General features: G+C 43.5%; 2 protein-coding genes across 3 annotated transcripts in view; one reads left to right on the top strand and one right to left on the bottom strand.

The window, feature by feature from the left end:
• EIF2AK4 (eukaryotic translation initiation factor 2 alpha kinase 4) overlaps window positions 1–7,868 on the top strand; it is a 108,001-nt gene extending 100,133 nt beyond the window's left edge. Inside the window, exons 34-39 of one of the 2 annotated variants that reach the window (XM_030930184.1) lie at window positions 1,096–1,154; window positions 2,029–2,126; window positions 3,841–3,909; window positions 4,448–4,492; window positions 6,632–6,750; window positions 7,315–7,868. In XM_030930184.1, coding sequence (XP_030786044.1) covers window positions 1,096–1,154; window positions 2,029–2,126; window positions 3,841–3,909; window positions 4,448–4,492; window positions 6,632–6,750; window positions 7,315–7,372 — 448 coding nt within the window. In that variant the 3' untranslated portion in view covers window positions 7,373–7,868. The remainder of the gene's footprint in view (window positions 1–1,095; window positions 1,155–2,028; window positions 2,127–3,840; window positions 3,910–4,447; window positions 4,493–6,631; window positions 6,751–7,314) is intronic. The other variant, XR_004057248.1, reaches the window with a different exon arrangement.
• Window positions 7,869–8,312: 444 nt separating this feature from the next.
• On the bottom strand, window positions 8,313–11,453 carry SRP14 (signal recognition particle 14). The gene is made up of 5 exons (XM_010359783.2): window positions 11,333–11,453; window positions 11,113–11,185; window positions 10,522–10,634; window positions 9,294–9,326; window positions 8,313–8,796 (listed from the first exon to the last, which is right to left on the bottom strand). The coding sequence occupies exons 1-5, from the start codon at window positions 11,354–11,356 to the stop codon at window positions 8,605–8,607; spliced, it is 435 nt and encodes a 144-aa protein (XP_010358085.1). The 5' UTR covers window positions 11,357–11,453; the 3' UTR covers window positions 8,313–8,604.
• Between the last annotated feature and the right edge of the window lie 6,662 nt (window positions 11,454–18,115).

Below are 18,115 nucleotides of genomic sequence, written 5' to 3'. Positions count from 1 at the left end.
ATTCTCCCACCTCAAGCAATTCTTGTATATATGCTCATTATCAGAAAATACAACACTGTAATTTTTTTGGCTTATATCAGCAATTCTCAACCAACAATGATTTTGCTTCCCAGGGGACATCTGGCAATATATGGAGACATTTTTGGTTGTCGTAACTGGGGAGTTCTACTGGTATCTAGGAAAGACCAGGGATACTGTGAAAACATCCTAAAGGATACAGGACTAACACCCCCAACAAAGAATTTTCTGGCCTACAATTTCAGTAGTACCAAGATTAAGAAATCCTGGCTTATAGAAAACAAACCTTGCTCTGTTCTTCTCATGCCCCCACCCCTTCTTATTTGCACCTAGCCTTAATAAATTCACCATTAGGTGTTTCTGAGGGAACATAATGTTCTTGAAATCACCAGTATTGGAATTATAGATCTAAATCAAAGACAGAGGTTTAGAAGACAAACCAAGAAATAGGCAAGTAGTGAGTATGGGGGAACATTACCAGGACATTTAAAAGGCTACATGGGATTTAGTTTTAGCAGGGAAAGGTTCAGAGTTTTTCCTCCACGCAAATGATTATTTCCCTGCTTTCCCAAGATAGATGCTGTTGTCTCTCTCAAAGGCTATAAATTAATTCACAGCATTTGAAAGAACATCCATTCACAGCTTTTTAAAGAATATCCTTATTTGCCAAATGTTCTCCTGTGGGTGGTTGCCAAGGCTGCTGCCATAATGAAGGTGGAGCTGCTGTTGCTCGTGTTTCCTTGTATTATGAGGGCAGCGGAAAGAACACCCATTATATTTCATTGAAATCAGCTTCTTGTGTGGATCCAGGATTTCAAGCCCAGCTGAATAAATCAGAATGTTTTCTTTAGGCATTTGTTAACTTAAAAAGACATCCTTTATAATTTTTTACTTGCTCTTGACCAAAGCATAACTAAATGCAAATGTTTTGTTTTTGTGTTTCCACCCACTGATAACCAAGAAGATGGCGTTTTTAGAGTTAATGGAAAAGTGGCTCACTATACATGTAGCTCACTGAAAGTTATGTGTTGCTTGGGCCTTATTGACTGTTCTTTGTTTTTGTTTGCTTGTTTTTAGAGAAGCTTCCGATAATCTTGCTGTGCAAAATCTGAAGGGGTCATTTTCTAATGCTTCAGGTATAATATACTATAATCTGAACATAATGATGCTAATATGTTTGCTCTAAGCACTTATTCCTGTGGCTGCTTGTGACATTGGAAATCTATTTATAAAATAACATATACACAATAAATTGTACCACGTGGGATTCAGCCCTATGCTTTGAAATCCACATCCTAGAAAATGATAGAACAACTGGGATTTAGCCGACTCTTCTACTCTTATTTTTACAAGTGATTTAATCTTCCTTCTACTCAATTTATTGTACAAGTGAAATGTGGATAATTTTCCTGGAGATTTTCCTCATACAGAGGATTGAAGGAAGTATTTTGAAATCCCTTGAAGAAAGACACTAGACACATTTTGTTTTCATGAAAGCCAAGAGGGCACAGTGGTGATAGTTATGCCTTTACTTTCATCACCTCTAGCAACCTTACTGAAAAAGAAGGGTTCCAGTTAAGGCCATGAGAAGACATATTTGGCTTTTAACAGAATTGAGTCTTTCCCATTCATTTCTGTTAGCACTAACTTTGTGTTGCCATCAGATTGTCAATTCTTGGAGGAATTTAAAGAAGTATTAGGGTTTGGCGATATTCAGCTTGATTTTCTTAGGCCCCTGAGGTTTTGATGACTCACGTTGCCTCCCTGCCCCTTCCACCACCCCTCAATCCCTGCCTGAGGAGAGATGCATCAAAACTGCTGGGTGTTGGGGTTCTGGGCTCCTCACCTATCTGGTGCAGATGGTTGCAGGGATAGAAAACACAGCCCAGCCATGATCTAGCCCTTAGAATCACGACAGGATGTCTACTAATAAACTCTGCCATCTCTCTGTAGTATGTTGTAGAAAATGGGACCAGATAAGGCCGTAAATTCTGAAACTCTCTGTCTCAGGTTTGTTTGAAATCCATGGAGCAACAGTGGTTCCCATTGTGAGTGTGCTAGCCCCAGAGAAGCTGTCAGCCAGCACTAGGAGGCGATATGAAACTCAGGTACACTGGGTCAGGGTGTCTTCGGCTTTCTAATATGAGTTACATAAGAGAAAAACAGTAACAACAGGAAAGGAAAATAAGAAACATGGAAAAAAAAAAGTTTTCTTCCAACTTCCCTAAGTGGGTGGCTTCTGAAAGCATTATCAATACAAAGCATCTCTCTGGCTCCAGAATTCCCATCTGTCCTCCAGAGAGGGGCCATTGTGCCCTGTGGGCACCTTGAAGCAGCTGTTGTCAGAGTTATTTCAGCTAAATGAAAACTATCTAATCTGGCTCTAAAGGTAATTGAGGTTTGTTTGTGCTCTAAACAGCAAAGTAGAAGAGGCCGATGACAAGACTTAAGGCAGGTTTCTCATTCCATACATGGTTTCGGCATTTGCTATATGCCTAATGGTGTGCTAAGAGCTATGTAAAATGTAGAAGACATTAACATGGCCCCAGTCCTCAAAAGAGTTTATAACTTAGAAGCATATGCATTATGTAGAGAATAATAAAAGAAAATAAACATAGGCCACGTGCGGTGGCTTATGCCTGTAATCCCAGCACTTTGGGAGCCTGAGGAGGGCGGATCACTTGAGGTCAGGAGTTCGAGACCAGCCTGGCCAACATGGTGAAACCCTCTCTACTAAAAATACAAAACTTAGCCGAGCGTGGTGGCAAATGCCTGTAATCCCAGCCACTCAGGAGGCTGAGGCAGGAGAATCGCTTGAACTGGGGAAGCAGAGATCGCAGTGAGCCGAGATCACGCCACTACACTCCAGCCTGGGCAACAGAGCTAGGCTTTGTCTCAAAATAAAATAAAATAACTATAGTAGAACACTTAGTTAAATTTATAGAATAAGAATGTTAGAGTATGCTGTGGACATATGTGAAAGAGTGAGTGTTAAAAGAGCGCAGTCAATTTTAGAAATGTAATCAGACTGAAATACAAAGATCAGGTACTTTTATTTTTGTAAGCTCTTCTAGCTGTTTCTCAGGATTTGGGTGGAAACCTATTTTTCCCATCTTCCTACTGCCTTCATCACCTACCAAGTTTCAGTTCTCATGCCATGTCCTCGTTGCTGCCACTTCTCCCTTTTTCCCAGTTTAGCTTCATACTATCATCTCTCTGTGTGCACTGTTTCACCGCACTGAGCCTTTACAAGGCATCATTTCAAAATTATGAAGAGATAATTGACAAGGATTATTAAACAAATGGTCAAGATAAGTTATAAAAACCTCATTTCCTCTGAGATCATATTGCCGGACACCCCTTTCTGAATGGATTAAGAGCAAATCTTTTCTTTTTTTGAGACAGTCTCACTCTATCACTCAGGCCAGAGTGCAGTAGCGCAGTATCAGCTCACCACAACCTTTGCCTCCCATGTTCAAGTGATTCTCCTGCCTCAGCCTCCTGAGTAGCTAGTATATTATAAGCGCCCGCCACCATGCCCAGCTAATTTTTGTATTTTCAGTAGAGACAGGGTTTCGCCAAGTTGGCCAGGCTGGTCTCTAACTCCTGACCTCAGGTGATCCCCCAGCCTTGGCCTCCCAAAGTGCTGGGATTACTGGCATTAGCCACCACACCCAGCCAAGGGCAAACCTTCAGACACCATTTGGAATCGTTTCTAGGCTTTGGTGTGTTACCCTGTGATTGTGTCCTGGGATAGGAAATAAGATGGCAAGAAAGATGGCTTGGTTTAACATGTTCTGAATTTCATTTTCTTATTATTAGGTACAAACTCGACTTCAGACCTCCCTTGCCAACTTACATCAGAAAAGCAGTGAAATTGAAATTCTGGCTGTAAGTGGCTTTCTTTCATATTTTGAAGGTGGCTTCTGTCCATACTGTCAAAGTAGTTGCCTCAGGGTTCAGAGCTTTTTTGCTCAGTGTCAGCAGAATTTGGGTGCAGGCCTTATTGTCACTGATGTGAACTACACGCAATTTAAAACTATTAAGAACTAGGGGGAGAATTTAAGGTTTTTTGTTTCTCCTCTTTGTTCCTCTGAAAGATAGAGGGAGGAAAATGAAAACAAAAATCATTTTCCTACATATTTCAGGCCTTTGCCTTACTAAGCTTACACTGAATACATGTAGCAGTGTCAAACCTTTTGGATGTGGTATAGAAGGAAAGGGAGTACAGTTGCCACTGCTTATTAATTCTCCAGTGCTAAGATCTTATCACTGCACAGTTCATTAAGCCCTTTTATAGCACAATAGCATCTCAGACTCTGCAAACCCTATTCATACTGCTGCATCCCACGTGATACTGTGGTCACAAAGCAGTATTGTGCTGCTGAGAGTTCCCTGAGAGATGATGTGTATTTCTGTGTATTCACAGGTGGATCTACCCAAAGAAACAATATTACAGTTTTTATCATTAGAGGTAAGCAATATGAACTCTTCTGCACTGTGGCCTTTAAGATCCCAAATCTTTGCTGTTAGTTTGCCAAAAGAATACTGAAGATGGCATTCATTCCTGATAGTATTTTTCTGGCAGTCCCAGGAATTTAGTAACATTTTTTCCTTTTATGTGACACATATGTTCCTAAATCCTATGTTGATGAACTTACACTTTTCTAGTGACTTTTTAATTTTTCAGAGATACTTATTTTATTAAACAAACAAAAAAAAAAACCACAGCCGGGCGCGGTGGCTCAAGCCTGTAATCCCAGCACTTTGGGAGGCCGAGACGGGCGGATCACGAGGTCAGGAGATCGAGACCATCCTGGCTAATACGGTGAAACCCCGTCTCTACTAAAAAATACAAAAAACTAGCCGGGCGACGAGGCGGGCGCCTGTAGTCCCAGCTACTCGGGAGGCTGAGACAGGAGAATGGCGTGAACCCGGGAGGCGGAGCTTGCAGTGAGCTGAGAGCTGGCCACTGCACTCCAGCCTGGGAGGCAGAGCAAGACTCCGTCTCAAAAAAAAAAAAAAAAAAAAAACCACATACTGCTTTTACTACGTGTCAGGGTCTGGCAGGCCTTGTTGTAAGCATTTTACAAGTAGTAACTCATTTAATCATAACCACCCCTAAATGTAGATACTGTTATTATCCCCACTTTAAGAGTATGGAAGTAGAGAGCTTAAATATATTACCCACGGTCACCCAGCTAGTAAGTAGTAGAACCAGGATTGGAACCTAAGCACACTAGCAGAATCTGTGTTCTTAACCACCATACTATATACTATCTCTCAAACAAACCTCCATTCCAGCTAGGGAAGCTCATTTGCAGATGAGTACTATACAAAAAAAAATCCTTTTGTAAAACTTAATTAGGCCCTTTATAAATATATATATTTACAGGTACATCCCTTTATCTTCAAATAGCCTAAATAAGAACTTTAAAAATTTGAGGCCGGGCGCGGTGGCTCAAGCCTGTAATCCCAGCACTTTGGGAGGCCGAGACGGGCGGATCACGAGGTCAGGAGATCGAGACCATCCTGGCTAACACGGTGAAACCCCGTCTCTGCTAAAAATACAAAAAACTAGCCGGGCGAGGTGGCGGGCGCCTGTAGTCTCAGCTACTCGGGAGGCTGAGGCAGGAGAATGGCGTAAACCCGGGAGGTGGAGCTTGCAGTGAGCTGAGATTCGGCCACTGCATTCCAGCCTGGGAGACAGAGCCAGACTCCGTCTCAAAAAAAAAAAAGAACTTTAAAAATTTGAATAGTTATCTTTGCTATTAAGAACACTTAACTATAGTCATAGCTATAGGTGACTTTTGTAACATGTCATATCAAAGAATACTTTTTTGTCTATCCAGAGTGTTTAGTCACAGATTAAACTACATTGATAGTGAACTTGGCCCTAGAACTAATATTTTATATTTCATTTGTTGTCCTTACAAATAAGCATATGCCACTATACTGGCAGTGTACTGATTTATGATCCAGTCAAATGGATATACTTCAGAGCTGCTATCACCACTGTACAAAAAGTAAATGGAGGCCAGGTGCAGTGGCTCAGGCCTATAATCCCAGCACTTTGGGAGGCCGAGGTGGGTGGATCACCCGAGGTCTGGAGTTCGAGACCAGCCTGGTCAACATGGTGAAACCCCGTCTCTACTAAAAATACAAAAAATTAGCTGGGCATAATGGCACGCGCCTGTAATCCCAGCTACTTGGGAGGCTGAGGCAGGAGAATCACTTGAACCCAGGAGGCAGAGGTTGTGATGAGCCGAGATCACGCCACTGCACTCCAGCCTGGGCAACAAGATCGAAACTCCATCTCAAAAAAAAAAAAAAAAAAAAGTAAGCGGTAGGCAGAAATAACTGGTCTACAGTCACATCAGCACACTAGGGCTGCAGCATTGTTAATCAGGCCCTAATTAGGGAGTCTTGTTTTAAGAAAAATTGGTGCTTCAAAGGAATCCCAGCAGTCTCCTAACCAGTTCTGCTATCTCCCTATTACTGATTCCCCTGGTATAAAGAGGGGAATGACACTGGAATTTCATTAGTGACCCAGAAAAAGCCAGCTAGTAAACCCTAGTGCCCTGCTGTTAAGTCTTATCTATTTTTTTCCTAGTGGGATGCTGACGAACAGGCATTTAACACAACTGTGAAGCAGCTGCTGTCACGCCTGCCAAAGCAAAGATACCTCAAATTAGTCTGTGATGAAATTTATAACATCAAAGTAGAAAAAAAGTAAGTTATCACTTGGATGGGCATAGCAGGTTTCACATGGTTACAATTCAGGGAGGGGTTTCAGAGTGACATGATTTCATTGTCTTGCTGAGGTTTGGCGCCTGGTAAGCTGTTGTTAGAACTGCAGCTGACAGCCACTAAATCTTGCTTGGACTGTGAATCACAGTCATGATCTCGTCAATAACAAAACACAGGGGTCCTAGGATTAGCTGTCCCAATTACAGTTTTGTTCACCCAGGTAATTCAGTTTCTAAGAAGTATGTTTAAATGAAAGAAAATAACCATGACTACTTTGCTGTATGTCCTTATGTCAAAATACCAATCAATCATTCACGTTATGACACACTTAAAAGGCAACAAGGAAGCCTATGAGGTGAATGGTTATCTCCTTATTAGGACCTTATACTACAGACCCCCATCAGTCACACCTTGTATAAAACCTATATAATTTTTTAGTGTTTTTCCTTAAATAAAGCTCCTACACGTTGTTATAAAAATTTATTAGCTCTGTTCTTCACTCACTAAACTGAGTCTGTCCTTATAACCTTTTCCTTTCTTTTACAGGGTGTCTGTGCTATTTCTATATAGCTATAGAGATGACTACTACAGAATCTTATTTTAACCCTAAAGAACTGTCATTAACCTCATTCAAACAGAGGCTTATACTGGAATAATGGAATGCTGTACATTCATCATAATTTAAAACTAAATTCTAAGAGGCTGGGTGCAGTGGCTCACACCTGTAATCCCAGCACTTTGGGAAGCCAAGGCAGGAAGACTGCTTGAAACCAGGAGTTTGAGACCAGCCTGAGCAACAAAGCAAGACCCCATCTCTACAAAAACTAAAAAAATCAGTTGGGCATGGTGGCACATGCCTGTAGTCCCAGCTACTCCAGAGGCTGAGATGGATCACCTGAGCCTTAAGAGGTTGAGGCTGCAGTGAGCTGTGATTACGCCACTGCACTCCAGCCTGGGACAACAGAGCAAGACCCTGCCTTTAAAAAAAAAAAAAAAATTTCTAAGAAGCTGTCCTACAAAGTTGAGCTTTGTGAGTTTTTCATGTGTAATATATTATAAATTTATCTTTTGGGATATAATAAATGCTTTCATATACCTGCTGCTTTTCAATTGTAAATCTATTAACACTAAAGGTTTTAGGGAGCTAGAACATAAGATACAGCCTTTTCTTCCCTTGGCTGTAATGACTAAGCACATGGAAATATCCAAACTAAAGGGCATAAAGAAACCAAAAATCATTATTACTTTGGAACCTTTATTCTTGATGACTTTGTCATATGTTTATCCTAAGGTGGTTAAACAAACTCTCATTTGACTATGAGAACTCATTGGAACTTGAGGAACCATGATGATAAAATTATACAGCCAGGTAGGAAGCAGCTCATGAGATAACATGACTTTTTATAAAACTGTCAGGTTTCAATTCTAATAACCTAGAAGATATTATAGAGCTAAAGCCTATTCATTAATCACATCATTCTAGAATTAGCAGTTATTGCCAGAACTGTTAAAATGGGATGGGAAAAGAATAAATAAAGAGACAGTGCTGATAAACAGACATGTTTAATGATAGCTTGCTCTTCACAGAGATGTCTACGGAGACTTTTAATCTATAATCCAGGAGAATATAACCATGCAACACAGACCAATTAGCCAAATGCAAAATAAACTAGATTCTTACAACTACCCTATAAACACTGCAACTGTTCTTTCCAAAAGGACCCTAATCTTATGTGAAAACACCTACTGTGGGGGAACCAGAAACCTAGCTATGTGGCCAAAAGGAAAAAATAGCAATTCAGTGGTTAATTGGTGAAAGCAGGAAATTTGTGCCCTTTACTGTGCTGCTGTTGCTGCTGTTGCTGCTGGTGTTGCTGTTGTTGCTGTTGTTGCTGCTGCGGCAGGTGCGGCTGCTGCTGATACTGCCGCTGCTGCTGCCGCTGCTGCTGCTTTGGTCTTCTTAGTTTTGTTCTTTTTGTCTCTCTTCTTCAGCCCATCCATGTTAGCTCTCAGTAGGTTTGAATAAGCCTGAAAGATACAACAGAGCATACCTGAGTGGGAAGATGTGCAAACTGGCAGAACAGCAGCCCTATTTGCATAATGGATTTAGGGTAGCCAAAAATCAGGAAGCCTACGTGATAAAGAATATAGCACCACTGGACACTTGTACCGGAAAATGGTATAAGCATAAAACTCTCTTTCACATTATAACAGCTTCTGCAACACCCACAGACAGATGCACACATTTTTTACGTTTTTTTCAAGGGAAAACTGCAGGCAACTTCTTGTTCAACTACACTATAGGTAGCATATATCTACAGCTTAAGACAAAATCTAACTAAAAAAAACTAGAAAGGAAGAGCGTATTAGCGTTGAAATTCACACACTAGCGGCTTTTACTTGAAAAATACCAGTAAAACTTATCTCAAGAGAGCAGTGAACCCAAGTATCAATCGTACCCAGTGTTCACTATCATGCTGACTCTTGCCCTGAGAAGGAAGACATAAGGAACACCCAAAACTCACCATCTGAAACTTATTCACTTCCTTGGAGCTCACCTGAAAAAGAAGGAAAAAAGAGGTCACACCTATTATCCATATAAGCATCCTCTTCTCCACCCCAGACAGTATCTCAAAAGCCTCTGGAAGACAACATCCTTATCTTTAAAATACTTCTTCCCAACTTCAGGGGTTCGTAATACATGAATGGTTACTTTTCTACTCTACTTTCCTCTGCCTAGAGAACAAGAAAAGGAGCTCTACATCTTTTTCCACATGAGAATTGCACCAAGAGGTGAAAGGCAGTAGGCTCCTTTAAAAAAAAAAAGCTTTGTTTCTCACCTCTTGAAATCTCTTAGAAAGGTGGCACTGAGTGTTCTCCCTGGGTTCTGAGAAAAGTCAGAAGACTTCTCAATATTAATTTTTTATACATTAATATAAGATATATTTAAACTACTCCCTCCCCATCTTATTTTTAAACCTGCCTTCCATTAATTCAAGCATATTTAAGCACAATGCAAGCTACCACAAAATATATTCTACCTCTGAAGAAGACTCCTTAGGTTTTCATTATTTCATGATATCTAACTTTATTTGTAAAAACCACATAAGCTTATTTTACTGTAAAAGTCCTCTCAAGATAACTTGTCACGGGAAACTTATCAACTAAGTATAGTCTACATTTTCATGCAGTCAGTAGCCTACACTAATGTGATCAGAGAGTAAGTCTGGTTCTGCCACAGCAGAATAAAGTAGTATTCACTCAACTCAAGAAGTCTCTTCCTTTGCATTATTCAACCTCCACTGAAAGGAAAGACTAGGGCTCTTGACTAAAATGCATATTCTCTCAAGTGTGAAACTTAACATTTAGCTGCACATTCGCCATGTGAACCACAAAGATAAGAAAACAATAGCATCACTTGGTACCAAGAAACTGCTTATTGAAGGCCCAGCACAGTAAGGGGCTAAGGAATCAAATATTTATGCCAACGGCTCCTTACAGTACTACGAATGAGGACGAATATGCTACTTTCATTCATTTCCGCAAAAATTTTAGCAGAACTAACGCCTGTTTGACCTCTACCTTCTTCATTTTATTCTTTTCTACTACTGAAGTATAGGAAGGTCCTAGTCTCAAAAACAGCCACACAGGGCAAAAGGGAAAAGTAAATAAAAGCCTGGTTCAGAAACGCCCCATCCTCTCTTCAGTTCGAGTCTCTACATTTCAAAAGACAGCCTTAGGAATTCAGCTCACCACAGTGCTGATCTTCTTTTTCCCATCGGTAGCTCTTAACAGACACTTGTTGTCTGCGGGCTCAAAGCCCTCCACAGTACCTTTCTTCGGAATGGGTTTGGTTCGGCCGTCATCTGAAGGAAAAATGCATCCTGGTGAACACGGCCGCATACGTGGCTGAGCGGCAGACAAACAGTTAAAACAGAGGAGGGGGTAAGTGATGACCTAATCCAGCCCCGCTGCTCTAGTTCTCTTAAACACCTCATCTGCTATCACCGTCTGGCGAAACCCTGGAGAAACTATTATTTCCACGACGGAAACACGTAATATCGAAGCACGTTAAATCCCACTCAAAGTGGCGGCGTTTGGGATCCCTGACAAAGAGCCCTGGGCTGCTTGGGGCCCATTGTTACCAGAAGCAACCTAGGCGGCTCAGTGCTGGGGACTGCGCCAGCTACAATCCCCATGATTTTCCAGGCCCGAAGCCCCGAATGTGCCCAGTACAGAGTGACGGAAAGTAGAGGAAGCGGCGGTCCGCGGCAGACAGACTGCGGTGGCTCCCAGACACCGGGCACCCGGGGAGCATCGCCCGGCTCCCCTCCCGCTGCTTACACTTCTTCAAGGTGATATAGACGCTGCCCGACGTCCGGCACTTCTGGAAAAGTCTGGTCAGCTCCGTCAGGAACTGGAAAACAACAGGCCCGGCCCCGTTAGCCAGCCCCAAATCCTCGCCCCGCCGCGTCAAGGCCCTGGTCCTCCCGCAGAAGGAGGCAGAGGTCTCGATCAAAGCCTGAGCCGCCCCCGTCTCTCTGCCGGCCAAGCCTAGCCATACCTGCTCGCTCTCCAACAACACCATCGCGGCGACGCTGGCTCGACTCCCTCCGCTTAAGCCCCTAGTAGTGAGAGCCGGAAGCTCGGCCTAGGCTGGGCGGGACTTCCGCTACTACGCTTCCATTGTCTTCCACCAATCTCTTCTCTTCCACCAATCCCGGCCTGCGCCCTCCCCCCGCCCCGCCCGCCTTGCGCCGGCGCCCTGGGACGTCCGGGGGCCAGTGACCTGGAGGCGTTGGGGCTGCTCTGGGCCGTTGCTTGAGAGAGATCGTCTCACCCCAGCCAGAGTGAGGGAGTGAGAGCAAAAGAAAGTTTTGATAGCAGCGTATAGTTTATGTTCAGCTGTATGCTGGGCAGGTTACCTAACAATTCAGTGACTCAGTTTCCTTATCCATAAAGTGAGGGTAATGATAGTATCTACTTCGCAGTGTGGTCGTGAAGCGTAAATGAAACTCAGATTAAATACGTAGAACAGTGCCTGGCACATGCAGCGTGTTCCGTAGGTATCAGCTATTTTTCTTTTAATTATTGTCATCATTATAAGTTCCTGTAGATCCTTTAAATTCTCCCTAAACGCTGACCTACAACTCCAGCCAAAGGGGCTGGGCCGGGAGCAGTGGCTCACGCCTGTAATCCCAGCACTTTGGGAGGCCGAAGCGTGTGGATCACGAGGTCAGGATATTGAGACCATCCTGGCTAACACGGTGAAACCCCGTCTCTACTAAAAATACAAAAGAGCCGGGCGTGGTGGCGGGCGCCTATAATCCCAGCTACTCCGGAGGCTGAATGGTGTGAACCCGGGAGGCGGAGCTTGCAGTCAGCAGAGATCGCGCCGCTGCACTCCAGCCTGGGCGACAGAGCGAGACTCCGTCTCAAAAAAAAAAAAAAAAAAAAAAAAAAAAAAAAAAAAAAAAAAAAAAAAAAAAAAAAAGAGGGGCTGGAGCCCAGTCTTTAGTTCTACCTCTGATTAGTCAGGAGAACTGGGTTGTAAGCCCTCTCTGCCAGTAGCCAACTTGAACCCTGGGCCCTCTATAAAGTCAAGCATTCCACCACACAAGAGGTTTTTGCTGAGTGCCTCTCAGTCTGTGCCAGGCACTGTTGTAGAGGTTGGGGATGCGGCAGGATAAGACAAGCTAAGTTCCTGGTTTCCTGGAACTTGGGTTAAAAGGGGCAGGGAGGAAATAAACAATGAAGCAAACAAGTAGTACAGCTTCAGATAATGAGCTCTGTGAAGACAGCTAAGCAGGGCTGTATAGTGAGAGTGGGAAAGCGACTGCTTTGGGCTGGGGTCAGGGAAGTTCTCGTCGAAGAGGAGAACTTTGAATTGAAAGCTGAAAGGACCAGCCATCCAAAGATCTAGGGACACAGTGTTTCAGACACAGAGAATGGCTAGAGCAAAACCCCCAAAGGGGAAACAAGTTGCCCTGTGTCTAAGACTGGCAGGTGCGGGTGGGGGTGAGGAGGGCTTGTGGAGCAAGGACTGAAGGAGTATGGAGAGGTAGCTGGGAACCAGATTATGTAGGGCCTGTGACCATGGTAAATTTGGATTTTGTTCTAGATACAAAGAGAGGACTCTTGTTAAGGAAGTTTTCAACAGAACACTGAAAATCGGATTTACCTTTTTTTTTTTTTTTTTTTTTTTGAGACGGAGTCTTGCTCTGCCACCCAGGCTGGAGTGCAGTGGCCGGATCTCAGCTCACTGCAAGCTCCGCCTCCCGGGTTCACGCCATTCTCCTGCCTCAGCCTCCCGAGGAGCTGGGACTACAGGCGCCCGCCTCGTCGCCCGGCTAGTTTTTTTTGTATTTTTAAGTAGAGACGGGGTTTCACCGTGTTAGCCAGGATGGTCTCAAACTCCTGACCTCGTGATCCACACGCCTCGGCCTCCCAAAGTGCTGGGATTACAGGCTTGAGCCACCGCGCCCGGCCGGATTTACCATTTTTTAAAGATGCCCCTGTCTGGGTTGTGAAGACACTGTAGAGAGACAAGGCAGGAAATGGGGAGCCCAGTTAGGAGATTCGCAAACTTAATGACTTAAATATGTTCACTCTCTGATTTCACATTTTCTTCCAAATGGCCAGCGCCCTTTGCCCACTTCCTGCCCTAGGCTGATGACCTTGTATAGCCAACCTGTATTGGCTTTTGGTTCTCCAGGATTTGAACCTGTTTGCAATCCCCTGTTGTGTGGGTTTTGGTGAGATTGGTTTTATTATAATTAAATAAAAGGGTCAGAGAGTCACTCACCTGCCCTCAGCACCGGGGCTCAAGCATATGACCTACCGTGGGTCAGGCTGGTGCTCTCAACCAGGACTTCAGCTTCTGAGCTAGTAATGCCAAGGCCCGGGGCCCTTGCATGGGTGTCCAGCCATTTGAATGTGAGGACTTTTTGGCTCATCTGTATTGGCAGGTATCACCAAAAGTATGCATGGCCCCTTTTTTAAAATTTTTTTTATCTCATAGCTATCATTTGTGTTAGCGTATTTTACATATGGCCCAGGACAATTCTTCTTTCAGTGTGGCCCAGGGAAGCCAAATGGTTGGACACGCATGCTAGAGGTTATTCATACGGCGCCATCACAGAGTGGTCTTGTGTTGGTGGCCCTACAGGAGGGGTTTTCACCAGACTGTTCTAATCTTTGCTAGTCCTGAGGTGTACGAAGATGACTCCCCAATTTTTAATTATAGCTTTTACCTCTGTATTGAGCTCCAAACTTGCATATTCAGCTGTCCACTTGGTAGTTCCACTTGGATGTATAACGAGCATCTCGGATATTACATGACCAAATCAAAACTTTTTACTTCCCACGTCTTTTCTGTTTATTAAATGGCACCACCATCTGACTAGTTACTCAAATAAAAACACCCATGAATCATCCCAGATTCCTTTTTCTTCTTGAGGCAGGGTCTCACTCTGTCACCCAGGCTAGAGGGCAGTGGTACAATTTCGGCTCACTGCAGTCTCCACCTCTCAGGCTCAAGCTATCCTCCAGCCTCAGCCTCCTAAGTAGTTGGGACTACAGACATGAGCCACTGCCCCCAGCTGTTCTTTTTCTTTTTAATTTTCACATCTACACCTGCATGAGTCCTGTTGGCGATCTTCAAAGTTTAATGTGATTGCAATCACACTAGCCTCTGGACTTTTGCAAAAATCTCGGTGGCTGGCTGGATGATCCCCCAGAGATGTCTATGTCCTAGTACATGGAATGTGTGCATAGCACTGGAGCCAGTACAATTCAACTACTGACAGAATATTCTTTGGGCTTTGTTTTTCTGCGGGAAATGACCAAGAGCACCTATTCAGAAGTCAAAGTGATCGGGGTTCAGATCCTACCTCTGCTACTTACTAATTATGTGGCCTCAGGCATCCTCTCAAGGCCTAAGTCTTTTCACTAGCAAAATAACAATAATAATGCTTACTTCATTGATGTTATGAAGATTTTATAAAATACTATATGTAAGACCTTTAGGCTTGCTCTAATATGGTAAATATAGATGTTTAAATTAATTTTAAAATTTTAATTCCTCAGTCACCCTAGCCACATTTCAGGGATTCAGTAGCAACATGTGGCTTGGATAGTGCAGATGTAGAGCATTTCCCTCATCACTAATTCTATTGAACAGCGCTATCATTGATAACATTGGGCCTAGCACATAGTAAATGCCCAATAAACAGTACAGTATCAAATAGTGTTATTATTTACAGGCCACACACTTTCCATCATTTCAACATCATCATCCTGATTTCTGCCATTATCTTAATACCACTTATACTGTTAGTTAATATTTTTCTTTAAATTGACTCATTTTATACTTAAGTGTATTTAATATCATGATCATAAGTGGAAAACCAGTATCATTTGCCATAAATAAAAGGGATCATAAAAGGAAGTATGATGAAGTAAAATAATGTTGCTAAATTTAAATTTTTGAGATTAAAAGAATTAAAACAATGAGTAAAAGCAATGATAAAGTTCATTGATTTATAAGACTGTATCTGAAAATAAATTTCTCAGTGAGAAAAATGGTGTTGTATGTGATCAATCAGGAATAAAGGTAGCTCAGGATACAATGAAATTGAGAGTTTATGTCAATATAACATGGTTAAATTTTAATGTTTTCCAGCACCTCAAATCCTAACTTGCAATTATGTGTGATTAGGGTAACATATCATTAATCAAATTGTAATCTAAGTGCATAATAGAGGTTAATGGCTTTTGGCCTTGGAGCAGAGCAGTGTGTATGTGAGGCATAGAGCTGGGTCACTGTCTCTAAGTCATGCAGGCCACACACCTTCCTGCTCCCTCTCCCTCAGTTTTTCCTCTTCCTTTCACAGTTCTAGGAGAACCATGACATGAAAATGGTTCCCAAATCCCTTCCCATATCATGGGGGCTTCATCAAAGGCCCAGGCAGCACCAAGAGCAAAATGAAGGCCCTGGGCACAAAACACTGTACCAGCTTTGGCCACTTCTCCATGGGCGGGGATACTACAGGAAGATGGGCGCTGAAAAACACCTCCTGCTCCTCAGGGCCGAGCCCAGCGAAGGGACCTGAGTAAGTATGCTTGTTTGTACAGCCTGAGACTGTCTCTCCCAAAATGCAGGGGTAATGTGTTTTTTCCTCAGACAGAGCACACTTTAATGTATTAGGTTTATAATTAGCGTTGGTTTTGAATTAGGGTCAGGAATTCAGTTAGGGTTTGAATTAGGGTCAAGGATCTTGTTCAGGTTAAGGCTGATTAATTTACAGCTGCAGTTACTCTAATGCAATTACACTTTGCAGTGCTTGGAAAGTATAATGGTTAAAAACACAGTCGCTAGTTCCTGGATGGGGTTCCTAGCTGGGGTAGTCAAGGCTGCAATAAGCCATGATTGTGCCACTGCACTCCAGCCAGGGAAACAGCGAGATGCTGTCTCAAAAAAACTTTTATTGTATTTAACCTATTAATAAGGAAACGAGATGTATGTTACAATCCATTCAAAGGAGAATCCAGAAGGCATCAGGAATTCTGGAATGAGTTTGTTAAGCAAAATTGGATTTTGGAATTTCAGGAATTCTGGAATGAATTTGTTAAGCAAAATTGGATTTTGCTCAACAAATCCAGGGTTGTCCCTTCACTGAACAGAAGCATTTGTATGTCCATAGACAAAAATCCTCTGCATTGCCATTGAGTCTCTACAACCTACAGAGTTGTAAAATAGTGCGAAGGAAATGAAAGGCTAGAAATCAGCTAATCCAGAAGGCTGTGTTCTAACCAGTGTATAATTTTTCATTGGAAACATCCACTATTTTTTGTTTCGTTTTGTTTTTTGTTATTGTTGTTTTAGAGTTTATCTTTTTCTTTAATGTATTTGTTTCCAGTAATCTTTTTTGCATATTCCAAAATTGCTTAAGTCTCTCTGTGCCTCAGTGTCCTCATCTATAAAATGGGAAAGTCATAAAAGTGTCTACCTCGGCCGGGCACGGTGGCTCAAGCCTGTAATCCCAGCACTTTGGGAGGCCGAGACGGGCGGATCACGAGGTCAGGAGTTTGAGACCATCCTGGCTAACACGGTGAAACCCCGTCTCTACTGAAAAATACAAAAAGCTAGCCGGGCGAGGTGGCTGGCGCCTGTAGTCCCAGCTACTGGTGAGGCTGAGGCAGGAGAATGGCGTAAACCCGGGAGGCGGAGCTTGCAGTGAGCTGAGATCTGGCCACTGCACTCCAGCCCGGGCGACAGAGCAAGACTCCGTCTCAAAAAAAAAAAAAAAGTGTCTACCTCATGTCAAAGGAAGGAGTAAATGAGCTAAGGTATGCATTTTTACACCGCAGTCCCTTGGATGGGAGTGGGCTATTCCCATGTCCTCCTTGTCAAGGTGGATTCACTCTACAGCAGATTGCAACAAGACACTGTGCACCTTACGGAGGATTGGCCTCTGAGCTGGTTTAACTTTTCAGTTTCAGTCTGAGGGGAACTACACCTTGGGCTCTGAGCTGCCTCACCGTAGCTCCAGCGTGCTGATTTAAGGGTCAGTTCTGGATGAAGGAAGGAGGGTGTCATCTAAACACATCGAGGAATGGTACTGGGCAGGTCTGGCTTCGGGATGACAAGTTTTAGAACCTAAGGCTGGGAGACCTCCTACGCCAGCTGGAGGTGGTTAGCTCTGGTGGAGCCATCCTAGAGAAGGCCAGAGGGGTGGCCAGAGGGAGATGAGAGTGTGTCCTGGAAGCCTGGATGCCCAGAGAGAGTAACCACCCTGAAGCCACGTCGACACACTCACTGGACTGAATCCACTCCAACACTGGCAGTTACCAATTCCTTTATTCTTTTCTGCAGTTGGTCAACAAGTGTTCATTGTATCTGCTCAGCTAACTCAGGGCCCCAGGAACTCTCTCCATCCCCACCCCAGGATGAAGTCCTGGATTGAAATCGCAAGCCCCAGTGCCCTAGAGAGAGAGCACAGGTGTCCTGGACTGTGAGTCAGACGCCCCAGGCTCACCCTGCTCCCCCACTTGCTGTGAGGCCTTGCACGAGGCCCTTGCCTGTGCCTTATCCTCCACAGGGAACCTGCCTCAGAGGGTTGTTGTCGGCTTTCAAGGACATAATCCAAGTAAAGGGCTCCTAGTAAACACCCAGTTGATGTATTTTTTTTTTTTTTTTTTTTTTTTTTTTTTTTTTTTGAGACGGAGTCTCACTCTGTTGCCCAGGCTGGAGTGCAGTGGCCAGATCTCAGCTCACTGCAAGCTCTGCCTCCCGGGTTCACGCCATTCTCCTGCCTCAGCCTCCCGAGTAGCTGGGACTACAGGC

The sequence above is a fragment of the Rhinopithecus roxellana genome, chromosome 5 (assembly GCF_007565055.1).
Source record: "Rhinopithecus roxellana isolate Shanxi Qingling chromosome 5, ASM756505v1, whole genome shotgun sequence".
Taxonomy (NCBI): domain Eukaryota; kingdom Metazoa; phylum Chordata; class Mammalia; order Primates; family Cercopithecidae; genus Rhinopithecus; species Rhinopithecus roxellana.
Note: the sequence above shows the minus strand (reverse complement) of the source record. Positions and strands in the feature narration are given on the sequence as shown.

Bases quoted from the DNA above. Each gene is read 5' to 3' on its own strand.
- SRP14 (XM_010359783.2), bottom strand. From the start codon at position 11,356: ATGGTGTTGTTGGAGAGCGAGCAG. The intron at 11,186-11,332 runs GTATGGCTAGGC...GTTGTTTTCCAG, and splicing joins TGTTGTTGGAGAGCGAGCAG to TTCCTGACGGAGCTGACCAG. The intron at 8,797-9,293 runs GTGAGTTTTGGG...TGTATCTTTCAG, and splicing joins AAGTGAATAAGTTTCAGATG to GCTTATTCAAACCTACTGAG.